The sequence below is a fragment of the Carettochelys insculpta genome, chromosome 12 (assembly GCF_033958435.1).
Source record: "Carettochelys insculpta isolate YL-2023 chromosome 12, ASM3395843v1, whole genome shotgun sequence".
NCBI classification, from domain to species: Eukaryota; Metazoa; Chordata; order Testudines; family Carettochelyidae; genus Carettochelys; species Carettochelys insculpta.
The window spans coordinates 26,825,935-26,839,126 of NC_134148.1; the positions used below are offsets into that span (position 1 = coordinate 26,825,935).

General features: G+C 48.3%; 1 protein-coding gene, 1 long non-coding RNA gene and 1 other non-coding gene across 6 annotated transcripts in view; 2 read left to right on the top strand and 1 right to left on the bottom strand.

Moving 5' to 3' along the window:
- Positions 1-930: 930 nt before the first annotated feature.
- On the top strand, positions 931-5,564 carry LOC142019650 (uncharacterized). Of its 3 annotated transcripts, none has more exons than XR_012647144.1 (4): positions 931-1,290; positions 1,859-1,935; positions 4,155-4,297; positions 5,074-5,564. It is a non-coding gene; the product is annotated as an uncharacterized LOC142019650 (long non-coding RNA). The 3 variants fall into 3 exon arrangements; XR_012647146.1 differs by having other exon boundaries at positions 4,192-4,297; XR_012647145.1 differs by having other exon boundaries at positions 931-1,264.
- Positions 3,719-3,849, top strand: LOC142019940 (small Cajal body-specific RNA 15). The gene has a single exon (XR_012647237.1).
- A 1,977-nt stretch (positions 5,565-7,541) lies between the features above and the next one.
- Positions 7,542-13,192, bottom strand: part of FSD2 (fibronectin type III and SPRY domain containing 2) — a 29,282-nt gene continuing 23,631 nt past the window's right edge. For both annotated transcript variants that reach the window (XM_075006979.1, XM_075006980.1), the window contains exons 12-13: positions 11,542-11,718; positions 7,542-8,323 (exon numbers count right to left, since the gene is read on the bottom strand). In XM_075006979.1, the coding sequence (XP_074863080.1) occupies positions 8,071-8,323; positions 11,542-11,718 (430 nt within the window). In that variant the 3' untranslated portion in view covers positions 7,542-8,070. The remainder of the gene's footprint in view (positions 8,324-11,541; positions 11,719-13,192) is intronic.

Below are 13,192 nucleotides of genomic sequence, written 5' to 3' on the forward strand. Positions count from 1 at the left end.
TCAAACAAGACCTAGAAAAATATAAAATCTACCTAAACCATAATCTATAATAACTAATTATGACTTTTTAATAGAGTTAACTTTCAGGGCGACCAAAAAAAAAATGTATCAGCTTTCTTTTGTGCGGCCCTCAGCAGGCTTTGAGTTTGACACGGCTGCTTTATAGGCAGCCTCGAGCAGGATGCCTGTAAGTGTGGCACCCAAAACCACTAGTTATTCTTGAAAAAGGTGCCGGACTCCCATCCTTAGGTCTGCTCTAGCCTGGTCATGTTGCACATGGATAAAAATTCAGCATGTATGTTTCAGGGCTGGGGAAAGGGCCTTAGGAATAACATGCAGGGCTTCCCTTGAAAACAAACAAGCAGTCCAGCAGCGCTTTAAAGACTAACAAAATAATTGATGAGGTGATGAGCTTTGGTGGGACAGACCCACTTCTTCAGATCATGAAGATCTGAAGAAGTGGGTCTGTCCCCCCAAAGCTCATCACCTAATCAATTATTTTGTTAGTCTTTAAAGCGCTGCTGGCCTGCTTGTTTGTTTTCATGCTCTGTAGCCTAGCACGGCTTTCTCTCTGTTACTATCCAGCTTCCCTTGAAGTTCCTGTCAGCTGCGGGCGATCAGCGCCTATGGGCACCCAAGGCTCAGAAGCCTGGTCTTTGTGTTTGCGCTCAGCCACGACTCAGAAGGTGCCGGGGCTCAAAGCTGCGCTTAATCCGAGTAGACACGCGAGGCCGTGGCAAAGCAGCACTAACCCACCACCCCCCTCCGTGCTGGCTCCGGCCCGGGGGGCGGGGACAAAAGGCCAACGGGCCCCACGCTTCCTGCAGGCGGGTGTTTTCGTAGGCTGCCGCTCCCACGCCTGCCCTCCGCAGGGCCAATCGCAGTGCAGCGGCCGCACGCAGGGTGGGGCTGATGCCCCTAGAGGGCGCCCCGGCCACAGCCACGTGCGCTCCGCGCTAGGCCGGGAGAGGCAGCGGGCGGCGCTCTAGGCCCGGCGGTGCCCTTTGCATTTAGCTGCCCGGGCAGGCTGCCCGCCCCTGCCTCTCGCCGCCGTAGGTACCCGCAGCCTCCGGCGGGCTCAGCTCTGGGCCGCTCGTCTCTCCGCGCAGCGCCCACATCCTGTTCAGGGGCCGCGGCGGTGGCGCTGCTCCGCGGTCGCGCCGCGCGGCGGCTGAGCCATGGGTCTCCCTTCTCCTCAGCGGGGAGAGGCCTCGGGCCCAGGCTCGCTCCTCCCGCACTGGACTCCGTCCGCAGGAGGGCCCAGGTTAGGGGGAGAGGGCTGCCGCGGAGGTAGGTCGCCTGGGGTTAAAGGACGGGCCTGGCTCTGCCCATCAGTTTCCCTTTGCGCTGCGCTGAGCTGAGCTCCAGGTCCTTGGGGTGATGTGGCCGCTGAAGAGTGGCTGTGTGAGCTCCAAGACCACCGTTGTGCCCTGAATGTGGCTCAGTGGCGCGGGGCAGTGGCCCCCTCAGACTATTTTGTTTTCCATCCCTGTGCAGAATAAATGTTGTGCGTCGTGAGACGTGCTGATGTGCACCACCACCAGAGGCGCAGGCTGCCTGCTGTGGGCGCTTTGCTAATCAGCTGGGCAGCATTTGGAAGCTTCCGGTTGGGCACCCAAGTGCTTAGCTTCCAGGGAATACCAGTGAGAGGACTAACTGTCTGGCCTTCCCAGGATTGCTCATTGTTCAGTAACCTGTTTATTACTTGCTTGTGTTCTGTTATGGCAAAGGTCAGGGCAGTATTGCAGAAATCAGTTCCTTGAAATTGTGAATTGGGAGGTGTAGACACTTGTTAAGGAGATGGGAAATGTGTTTTCATGGCGTTCTGGCTTAATTTTTTTTTTGTCTTTGCTTTTAGTTTTGCAGTAACATGAGAGCCTTGGCTTTGGGGGTTTTCCATAGAGCTTCTCATGGTGGATGCTGGGCATAGTAAAGGTGAGTGCACTAGAGTGAAAATAAGTGTTTTCATTTGAGTCAGTCCGGCTGATACCCTCTTGAGTTAGCATTGACATTAAGGTATGTACACAACCGGAAATGGTGAATATTGAAAAGGCTAATGAAAATATTATGTGGGCTCTACTTAACCACAAGTTTTGATAATGCCAGCCTATGGCTATCTACTGTGCAGAGGTGCAGCTGTATTCCGACAAGCAGATGTACCCATGTTGCTCAGCTCTGTAACTGAAGTAAGTTGTGGGTTTTTTTTAAATAAATAAAAGATGCACACTTCTGTTTTACTAGTAGCTTTTTTTTTTAAATCAGAAATGAAGGCTGTGGTGAGGAGAGGCAGGAGGTGGAAATCTTAGTAGGGGCAGGGGATGGCTGGCTGGCAGGAGCTAAAGGCAGGGGGTGTGGGGTGCAGAAGTTAGGGCAGAGGTTTTGGGGGCGGGTCAGGTAGGTGTGTGACAGTTATTAGGCTGTCCTGGACACCCCTGCATCCTGCAAGAGGGCTGGGTTTCAGGGGCTGCCTCCCCCACTGCAGCAGCTACTCTCCTCCCCAAGCTGCCTCAAACCTTGGAGTCTTAAATGTTTTGCAATGCAATGCTGTGACCTCAGGAAGTGCCACAGCAAAGTAATGGCAGGCACATAGCAAGGCAGTATAAATTCTGGGCCCTCCCCATAGCTGTGGCAATGGAAATATCATAAGAGTTCCCCCAGGAAGTATTCTCTCTACAGTGTCCCCTGTGTTTAGTGCTGACTCTGCACCATCAGCCTCATGCTGACGCCCAGCGACCCTGGGCGCAAGAGGTTCTCTGGGGCCTAAGTTTAGAATGGATGCGACCTGCCCACCCCCAGCAGTTCTGCACCTTGCAAGGTCACATAGGGACCATTAAAGGAGGAGCTTAATAGAGGGAATAAACTGGTCTCTTCCCCTTCAAGTGTAAAACAAGGAAGATACAGTAAGACTGCATTTAGCTAGCCCTTCAGGCAGATGACTGCTGCTCTGTCTCCAGCACCCACCTATCTGGTAATGGGCTGTGTATGATGAATTTTGCTGTATAGTAAGGTTGTGACTAAGCTGTGTCAAGGGAACACTCAGAATAGCATGATGTCTGGGCAGTGCCCATGTGTCACCATTCACAAAATCTGTGCCAATGAAAGACTTGGTGTGAACAGTTATACTGTAGGATTAACTCCATTCCAACTCCATCTGTGGTAACAATGTGGTCAAGTGTAGCCTGGCATGTGGCATTTTCGCCACCAACCTTGCCTGTAACTCCTATAGCATGTGTTGGTGACCCAGTTAGGAAAACACCTGAGCCCTATGTATGCTCTTTCTGGCACCACTGCAGCTACACCAGTGCAAATGCATCTGTGATCTTGAAACTGGTTCAGAGAAGATGATGTGTGGTCAGCTCTTAGCGGGATAAAGACTGAGAGTTAAGTCTGAATGTTAAGTAAGAGTTTGTCCATTACTCTGCTGCCTTTTCCACATTCTATGTCTATTTTTATGTCTATTTCTATGTCTGTCTCTAATGCATAATACTGTAATATGGTTAGCAGTGGTAAACATTATTAATCGAGTGCTTAAAATAGGGTGAGTATAAAAATGCCTATGGGCTTCAAGCCTATTAATTATTTAATAGAAGAAAGGAGGATTAAACATCTCCTTCCAAGGAGAGGGAGGAAGCCAGGTGAGTTATGGCACTGGACTGAAATGCAGGAGAGCTGGATTCAATTTCTGGTTCAGCCGAGCAGAGTTTCATACTGTGGCCACCTGGAGGACTAAGAAAGTAGAGCCAGTGAAGTCGTGTTGACTCTACTGATACTATCCTCCTAAATTAAATGGTAGAAGAACAGGGCCTGTCTCTGAGATGGAGTCTGGACCTACTTTATCTATCGACAATGACTGTTTGTTTGTTTTTTGGAAACTTATTGCCAAGTTAAAAATCAAGTATTGTAAAGAAAATTGAATCTTACAATTCCATTGACGTTTCCATTCCTTTCACTGGTAGCATTGTGTTTTAAACCTGTCTCACTGCATGTTGTTAAAGTCACACAATTGACCCCTTCTGTAACCTGGATTTGTATGCTGATAGCATCCTAGAACCCTTCATTTCAGGCTCCTCTCTTTGGCTGGGTGGTGACAGAAATGGGATGGGGGGAAAAAGATTAACAGGTTGCAATCTGTAATTGTTTCCTTATTTATTTAGGAGCTAATAATACCTTTTGGACTTGTCATCTCTGCAGCTGGTGGACTGATACTACCACACGTGGTATCCAGAAAGCTCAGGCTTTTAAAACAGCATCATTTGATGCCCTCATGTGGTGATGCTGTGTACCGGTGTTTTAAGCTGTAAGTGGACAATTCGGAGGAGATGGCAAGGGTTACTGCAGATTGACTGGTATCAGTGGGGACCTTGTGCACTAATGTGATTGGTCAGGGATGTCAGTTAGACATTGTTCTGAGATTCATGAAATCTGGGTTCAATCCCCTTCTTTTCCATAGGCTCCTTGTATGGCTCTGGGCACTTATTTGTCATTATTGTAGGGCCTAGGACTTTGTATCTTGGGGGCATTTTATATCCTTTCTATAGAGGGTGAATTTGTTAATGTAGGTTGAACCACTTCAATGTGGAACTCTCTCGTCCAGCATACTCTGTAATCCAGTATGATTTTAGTTAACTGGCCGACCATTCATCATAGGTGTGGCCAAGTTTTCTTTGGTCCCATAAAGTTTGATTACAGCCACCAGTCCTGGCTCTGTGTTCTGTGCTGCTGTTTAGCTGTAATTTACCCTGAATGTCTCCTGATAGCCCAGTAAGCAGTGGAAGTGTCGGTAATGTGTTAGACAACATTGACTTCCTGTCATCCAGCAAATTCTCTCATCTGGCACCGGTCAGGTTCATCCTGTATGTGTGAAGTTTTTTATTTTTTTTAAACTCAGATTGCTTGTGCCCTCTCTGCTTTATAAATATTTTAGCAAGCAACAAGCTTTATATTCCCTAGAAAGATGCTTGGGCTACAGCTGGGCAGTGACATTTTTTTGTTGCGCAAACCTCTGTAAACTCCTTTCCTCTGTTTGTAACCTTATAACTAATGTTGTGTATTTGTTCTTTTTTTTTTTTTTAGATGTTTCTGTGGATCTTTGCCAGATATCCTCTATCCCCTGTAGTGAGCAGAGTTCTATTGTATGCAGCAGCCAATTCAAACAGCAAACCACCAGATTTGCTCTGATCATTGTAAAACAAGCAACACAATGGCTGAGGTAGGATTTTTTCAGAAGCCCCCATTGCCATAGCAGCTGAGCCCGTCACAGTGATTGGATGCCATCTGCCCTCACTGCAGCCTGCCAAGGGGGAGAAGTGCTGTGGACCTGGGTGACTACTTGCCAGCAAGAATCTGTCATGGACCACTTTCTTGGTCACCATGGGCTAAAGAACATAGCTACATTCTTGCACTGTCCCCATGGATGAAAGGCAGTTGAGGGTGTAAAGCTGTAAATGGGGAGTGGCCTTACTGGCATCTAGGACAACTTGGTTCATTCTTGGAGCATCATGTGTTATGTACAGTTGTACCAGTTGTTCTATAATATGAATCCTAAATAAATCTTCATTATGACATCTCAGCTAATTCTTGATTTAATGTATATAGCTTAGATATCATCACTAAAATGCACCAATAGCTGGAATCCCTCCAGGTCAAACAGTTGGAATATGGCAATGTTTCCTGTATGCTTGAGCGAGCAGCCAGGAGAGATTCAGATACCTCCCAGCTGATTAGCAGAGTGCCCAGGGCTGGCAGGATATTTCTGCTAGTGATTCACATCCACACACGCCTCAGGACACTACAGTTTATTCTGCACACTGATGGGGAGGGGAATAGAGGGCACATTAACAGCAAGCACACTATAGGGTACTGGAAGGCCTGATGGTTACCCCCAAGTGAAGTTGCAACTGAAATCAAATGTTGGGCCAGATTACTTCAAACATGGGTTGGGGAGCCCTCACAAAGGGCCTGTAAGCTCCTTGAATCTGTTCCTCCTTGTTGCAGATGAGTGGCACACTTGTGAGTGGCAGGACAGTTGGCATTGAAGGTTGTGAGGCTATGTGTACACTAGGCAAAGTATGCCAATTGCATGTACAGAATTCTAACTGCAGCAGTTGCATAGTTAAAATCAACACGTCTGCGCTGGACTTACTTGGCTGTCCTTACTGAACAAGGTTGAAGGGAGTTTCTCCTGTCAACCTACCATACTTCTCATGAGTACAGGGACTGAATGTGACCTCTGAGGTCATTTGTGTTTTTGCGTGTCCCTACCAAATGCACGAACTCTAACCCTGGCAAATCAACTCTGACTAGGTCGATCTTCTCGGCTATTGCAGATCTAGTCTAAGTGTGGCTAAGTAGCAGGTGCTAAGAATGTCTGACTTATTTCTAGGCAATGTAGTGCCATGAAGAGCCTGGTCTGTGGTTTTACTGAGAAGCATGGATGTGCTTTTTTTGTAAAAATATCTTTAATGACTGAGGGTATAATGCATGGTTGATATTTTACAAGGCCTCACTGGTAAAAGCTGATGAGTCACAGGACACTGGGGAATATTTGATTATCGTGTTTCATAGATTTCATGTAGCTGCACATATACTTGAAGATCAGCTTTATGTGGGATTTGTGTAAATTATGGGCAGTTTTACTTCACGTGACAAATAGGGTGACAAGGCCTTCTGTCTTTTTGGTCACCTTTTGTGGAGCTTCTCTAGCTCTTAGCCAAATGTAAGTGAGAATCAAAATCACTTGCTTTCTTTAAAGAACAATGATTGTCAAAGGATACTGGAATTCCTTGTGCATAAAAGCAGTGCAGACTGCCATCCTCACTGTGGGTACCTCTGCCTTTCAGCTGGGATGTCTCATTCCCAGCATGCATAGGTGTAGCTAGGGTAGCTCAATCACATCAAACCCAGGCCAGTCTGGGTGGATATATACTAAACTGTTGTGGCTTAGTGAGCTAGCATGACTGCATCTACACGAGCAGGGAATCACCACCCAGCTCAGATTCTGTGTGTCATACCTGAGAAGATGATGTGCTCCTCTAGAGAGGGCAAGGAAAGTAAATCTCCGTACCAGTTTGGATGTGGCCCTCTCTGGAGATGGCTGACCGTGGACCTGTGTGATGGCTCTTGTGATGTGACAACCTCTCCACTCAGAACAGGGCTTACCTTACTAATTTCCCATAGCCCAACTTGTCACCATTAGCTTGGGCTGGATTCAAACCAATGCCCTAAATGCAAGCGACTTTCATTGCCCATGGTCTCAATCCTCTAAGGCTACGTCTACACATGCCCCAAACTTCGAAATGGCCATTTCAAAGTTTACTAATGAAGCGCTGAAATGCATATTCAGCCCTTCATTAGCAGGCGGGTAGCCGCCACGCTTCGAAATTGACGCGGCTTGCCGCCACGCGTCTCGTCCAGATGGGGCTCCTTTTCAAAAGGACGCCGCCTACTTCGAAGTCCCCTTATTCCCAACTGCTCATAGGAATAAGGGGACTTCGAAGTAGGCGGCGTCCTTTCGAAAAGGAGCCCCGTCTGCATGAGATGGGCGGCGGCAAGCCGCGTCAATTTCGAAGCGCCGCGGCTGCCCGCATGCTAATGAAATGCTGAATATGCATTTGAATGGCCATTTCGAAGTCGGGGGCATGTGTAGACACGGCCTAAGTGTGACCACTCGCAAGCCCAAATGTGTACGGTACATGACAGGTGGAACTGAGCTCCCAGCTCAAATAGAAAGATTTTCTCCTTCCTAAGCCTGACTGTGAGCTCCAGCCCAAAGCCACACTGGTATTTTTAGTGTGCTAACATGAACTGGTCCATCTCCAGCAGGGTGAGAAACTTCCTGAGCTTATGAAGCCTCTGAATGACATAGGGGAGGAAGAGCAGTCTATGGGTTTACCTTGCAAGCCTTTGGCTGATGGTGCCTTCCATAGGAGTTTTGCATGCAGTATTAGACCTTGAGTTACACACTGAAGCATACATGGTGTGTACTTAAGAGGAGAAAGGGACTGTGATACAGGATTTGTCTTGCCTATGCCCAGCTGTGCTATGCACTGCAGCTGCCCCACAAGACATCAGTCATAAAGAAGTAAGAGATGTGGGCATTGCAATGCCATTTCGTATCCTTAGAATTCCAGGCTTTTCCAAAGCAAAGCAGGGATGCACATAATGCTGGAAGGGGTCATTGAATGTGTAAAGGTGTTGTGCCAGATCCAGGTTAAAAAAAGACAGTTTCCAGTTGTCGTAGTCCAGCAAGATGCCAATCCTCTTGGGGGGAATGGTGATCCTAATGTCTGGCGTCATCCCACTGTGCAAAAATTCATACTTGTGCCTGCAAGTTAAAATTGGAAGAAATGAGCAATTGTCTGTGCTCTGCCCCTTGCAGAGGGGAGCTGCTTCCCCCAGTCTATGTACAGCCCTGCCCCCCCACCACAGACAGTCCTGCAACACCAGCCTGTTCTGCTCACAGGATAGTTGGGCACCCACCCCACAATGCATGGACTGTCCCATATGTATGTCCTGCTGTGCTCCACCCACAGTGTACAGACTCTCACCCACCCAAAGGATGAACAGTCTCTCTAATTGTTGGCTGAAATGTTCTGCTCTATACAGATCCAAATTCTCCCCACTGGGGAAAAAATCAGGGTAGGGGGCTATGGTCTGTTTCCCCCCCATTCCTGCTAAATGCACAAGGTTTTGGCCTCAAGCAGCAGAGCTGCATTAGGCATCTATTCAGCTTCAGAGGCCACCCTCTCCATAGAGGAGCTGTGCTGTACCAGCTACCTCCCCTTCCAGCTGCACAGAGAATCCACTGAGAGTTCATCTTGCTTGGTCCCTGCTCAAAGCTGCAGTTGCATAGCTGCAGGCTCTGGCAAGGAACGTGGCATAAAGAACCACTGCTGTGCTATTCCACCCGCCTCTAGATCCAGCTGAAGTCTTGTGCTCTGGGGCACGAAGATGCTGTTTAACTATTTTCCCTGCTCCTGGGGGGGGTGGGAGAGGGGGACACTGACACTCCACGCTCCTGTTAACAGATGGGGAATTTAACCCCTTGAGCAAAGACCGTCTTAATGTAGTGGCGCAGTTGATGGCAACCAAAGGCAGTAGCTCTGCTTGTAAAGCTGTGTCTTCTAAATTGCATCTGGCCTCTTCTCCCAAAAGAACTAATTCAACCAGCATGGTGCTGCTGAGCAAACCCACTCAGTTCTAGTGCATATTCGTTTACTAGAGGAGCAGATCGCTTTACGTTATGACTCCAGAGAGACAACTAAACGCCCCAAGCGAAGGGCGTTGTAGCTTCAGTGCTTACTGAGTCAGGTGATTGTAATGGAGTCAGACTTTTTCGCCTCCATTAAATCACATTCAGCCGAAGGAGGCTCCCTTGAACAGTTGCTCAGACACTCATACACCAGCGCTGCAGGCAGAAACGCAGGCCTTTAGCAGACCTGTGTTCCTATGGGAGCACGGAGTGAAAATGGGAAATATTTTTTTTCAGCAGTGAAATGAGCTGGCATTGCACAAGGGACAGCTTCCTCCCTCACAGCCTGCTCCTCGTAGCCCACCTTCAAGGGCCACCAGCTTTCCTGAAGTGTTCCCAGAAGTGAGGCCTGGGAGTGACTCAGAAAGAACCTTACCCTTATCAGTTCTTCCTCCCCCTGCCCCTAAGTCATGAGAGGCCTCTACAGCATCGTTAACTGCACTGCTTAGCCATGTTTAGCTGGGAACTCAAACTAGCTTTCCTCCAGAGGGTAGCTGGGGTAATAAAGTTGGTAGGCCTGGCCTGGGAGTGAGCAGCTGGCCTTTGTGTGTGTGAGGTGAGGCCAGATGTTAGCAGGGCTGTCGCCTAGCCAGGGTCCAAATGAAGTTCTTCTTCCATTGAATGGTGGTGAGCATGGAGCCCCTCAGTGCCGGCGTCCTGGGTGAGGTGCACCGGGAGAAAGCCCCAGGGAGTGTTGTTTACACTTGCCCCTGACCAGAGCAGCATGTGCTGCATCACCCAGCTCCCATGGGTGTTAATAGGAAAGCCAGGCCAGGGGCTTAGGGGACAATTTATGGAACCTCTGTATGACACATGACTTCGGGTTGCTATGACCAAGTTATTGTGAAAACTTCTGTGGTGTGGATGTCCCTCTGTTGCTGTTTCCACCGCTGGCTGGCAGGGCTGTATCACATATCCACCACACCACAGGCAATGGGGTGGGGTTGGGGCGGGGGGTGTTAGAACCCAGCCACCATCTAGTCAGTATGAATTTGGGGCAGGGGAGTTGCTACAGAGGTGGCCTGGAGCTGCCAGAAGATGCTTCATCCTCTTACGTGAAGAGAGAGTGAAGATTCCCCAAACAGGACAAAAAGAGAGGGCACAAACCAAGAGATGATAAAAGGACTTGCAGGGAGAAGACTTGAACATGAAGTTTGGTTGGGAGAAGAGAAGGGGACAGACTGGCCATAGTGGACAGGGGGCGCCCTGTTTCCGAGCCCATCCATGGACTCTCTGCAACAAAAGGACCTAGCATGGACCCAACCCAAAGAATGCTCTGGACTGGTGAGTAAAATAAGGCAGGGAAATGTATTCAAGATCTATTATTTTTGTATAGCTCTGCCTGTTTCTTGTGCTATTAAAGTGCAAAAGTGCTGTAGATCCTGGTGCAGTGTGTATGTTGCGTGCTATCCCTATCCTGTGCCACCTTGAAGAGATAAACTAGAAGCTCACACCTTCGGGTGGGGTGCTGGGAAACCGTGTTTAATTTATGGAGTGAGGGGGGGGTGTCTGGGGTGGATCCCATGGTTGCAACTCCCATAAGGGGATGCTTGATAGAGAGCCTCCACCCTGAGAGCATGCCTAGAGACCCCAGGAAATGGACGGTGCTCGAGCTCTGCTCAGATTCTAGAGGCTTTGAATATGTGGGAAGCCAACAGCTGGATCCCTTCACAGCAGTTTGATGAGCAGCCAAAAGGAGGCGCTAGACTACAACTGTGACAGCCTCCTGGCAGCCATGTTCTACCACTGGAAGTGCTACCCTGGCAATGGCTTTTGTGCTCATGAGCACTTGGTGCTCTTTGTGGGTCCTGACCGAGAGGCTTAGCTGAGGAGCAGGAAAGACCTCTTGCCTCTAGTTATGTCCATTATGCGCCCAGGGGAGCAGAAGGAGACTGAGGGGAAAGAATCAAATTATGGATTTCTGGGTTTAGCCAAATACCTGCATCACTTACAGGCTGAATAACTCCATCACATGGGGTGTTAATGGCTGGGATTTGAATGCCCTAAAAGGGGGACCATGACCAAGTTTTACAGCCCAGGTTTTGTTTGGATTTCGACATGGGCTGACCCACTTCATGGAGAGGCACCTGCTGATGACTAAGCAGCTTAAAAGACCTTTGCGTAATGTTTCCATTACCAGTTCACAGAGCCAAAGATGGAAATTCAGATGCTCACGGTTTGTGGCTGGTTAGGCTCTTTTCATCTGCCCATCCCTTTAGGGTTCAAGTGCCACATACAGCTCTCTTGGCTGTGGGTCCTGAAGGATCTGGAGTGCTCAGCTGTGTGTTTACCTTGCTGGTGTGACGATATGCCTCATGCACCACGAGGAACTGTTTGCCCCCAGGAATCCATGTCTGTGAGTAGTCTCAAAAGCCACGCCGACCCTGTACTCCATATTTTCATTCACTTCCACCTCCCAGTAATGTTTCCCTTGGAATGGTATCATGCTTCCCAGGACAGCAATACATCTGGGGAAGGAAAATCAGAGCACATCATTTTATGGGTATGAGCTATACATTGCATAAGTCTTCCACACAAACACTAAATATAAGTGCAGCTGGTTGACTTCTTAAAGCGGGTTAGCACCTCAGCCAGTATGAATGGCCACAGCTCCTCTGAAGCCAGTGGGACTTTGACACTCAGGGGAGACCTACGCTACAGCAGGAGATTGAATTAAGATATGCAATTCCAGCTATGTTAATTATGTACCCGGAGTCAGTGTACCTTAATTCAGGCTTCTGTGCCATCTCCACTAAAGTAGGTTGATAGGAGCATTTGTTCCCGTTGACTTCCCTTACTCCTAATGAGGGCCAGGAGTACCCACGTCAACACAGGTGCTCTGATATTCGATTTAGTGTGGCCCTACCAGCTATGCTAAATCAAACTCCAGGAGCTCGATGGCGACAGCATCCATTTTCCCTGCAGTGTCGATGTGGCGTAAGGATCTGGCCTATGGAATACAAGGGCCATATTTACTCATCCTGCTCCAGCTGATGAAATTTTAAAGGCCGAGGCCTGTATTTTAGCACCTACAACAGAAGTGTGTGCTGAGATCTTAGAGGAGGTGAGAATAGCAGCATAAATTTTTTGGTACACTAAATAGTAATCTGCTCGACAGATACCCAAGCTACGGACTGCATGCACCATTATACCGGAATGGGGTTCAGCATACACTAGCTAAGAAGCTACCTCAGTCAGGCTTGTGTGAGAGACTCTTTTAGAAATCAGCTTTCATTTCTGGTTCATTTCCAGCAGCTCATAGTGTCAGCAACCCAGAACTTAGACCAACTTGACTAACCCCATATTTGACTGCAGCACAGGATGGGTAGCAAAACTGCCTCTGAATTTGTCCACTCTTAACTTGTCTTTCTATCTCATTGGTCCATGGGGGCCTTTAGAAAGCAGTGGCGTTCATTTATTTAGTGCCTTTAGTAATTTGTATGTTACTTAAATGTCTCGCCTAAATCAATGTGAGTCCTAAAGGGCTAGCCAGCTACACTCAGTCTTCCTCTGGAATGATCCAGGCTGTACCCTCTTGGTGTTAATGTCACAGAGAGAGGAGACAGAGATAAATCACACAACTAAGTTTTAATTGTGGATTTACAAGCTGTGGTGTTATTTCGTGGAAGTAATTTACAAAGGCAAAGGGCTTAGCTGGCAAAAGCACAGAACTCAGCTGCCTCTAGGCATGATTAAAAGCCCAGCAAGCTGGGCACAAGTAGTGAGAGGAGATTGCTAGGCCACCCAACACCTAAGCATCAGGAGCAAGTGTGAGAGCAAGAATATGCTGCATTTGTATGTGTTGAGGAGGGAAAAAGGGGGAGCCCAGGCAAAAAGATGTGCAAGTATCTTTGAACAAAATATGACCATAGTAATGGAGGTTGAGGAGCCAGCCTGGCAAGCCTGCCTCTGATGTGGAGGGCTAGGAAAGGCATTATTTGT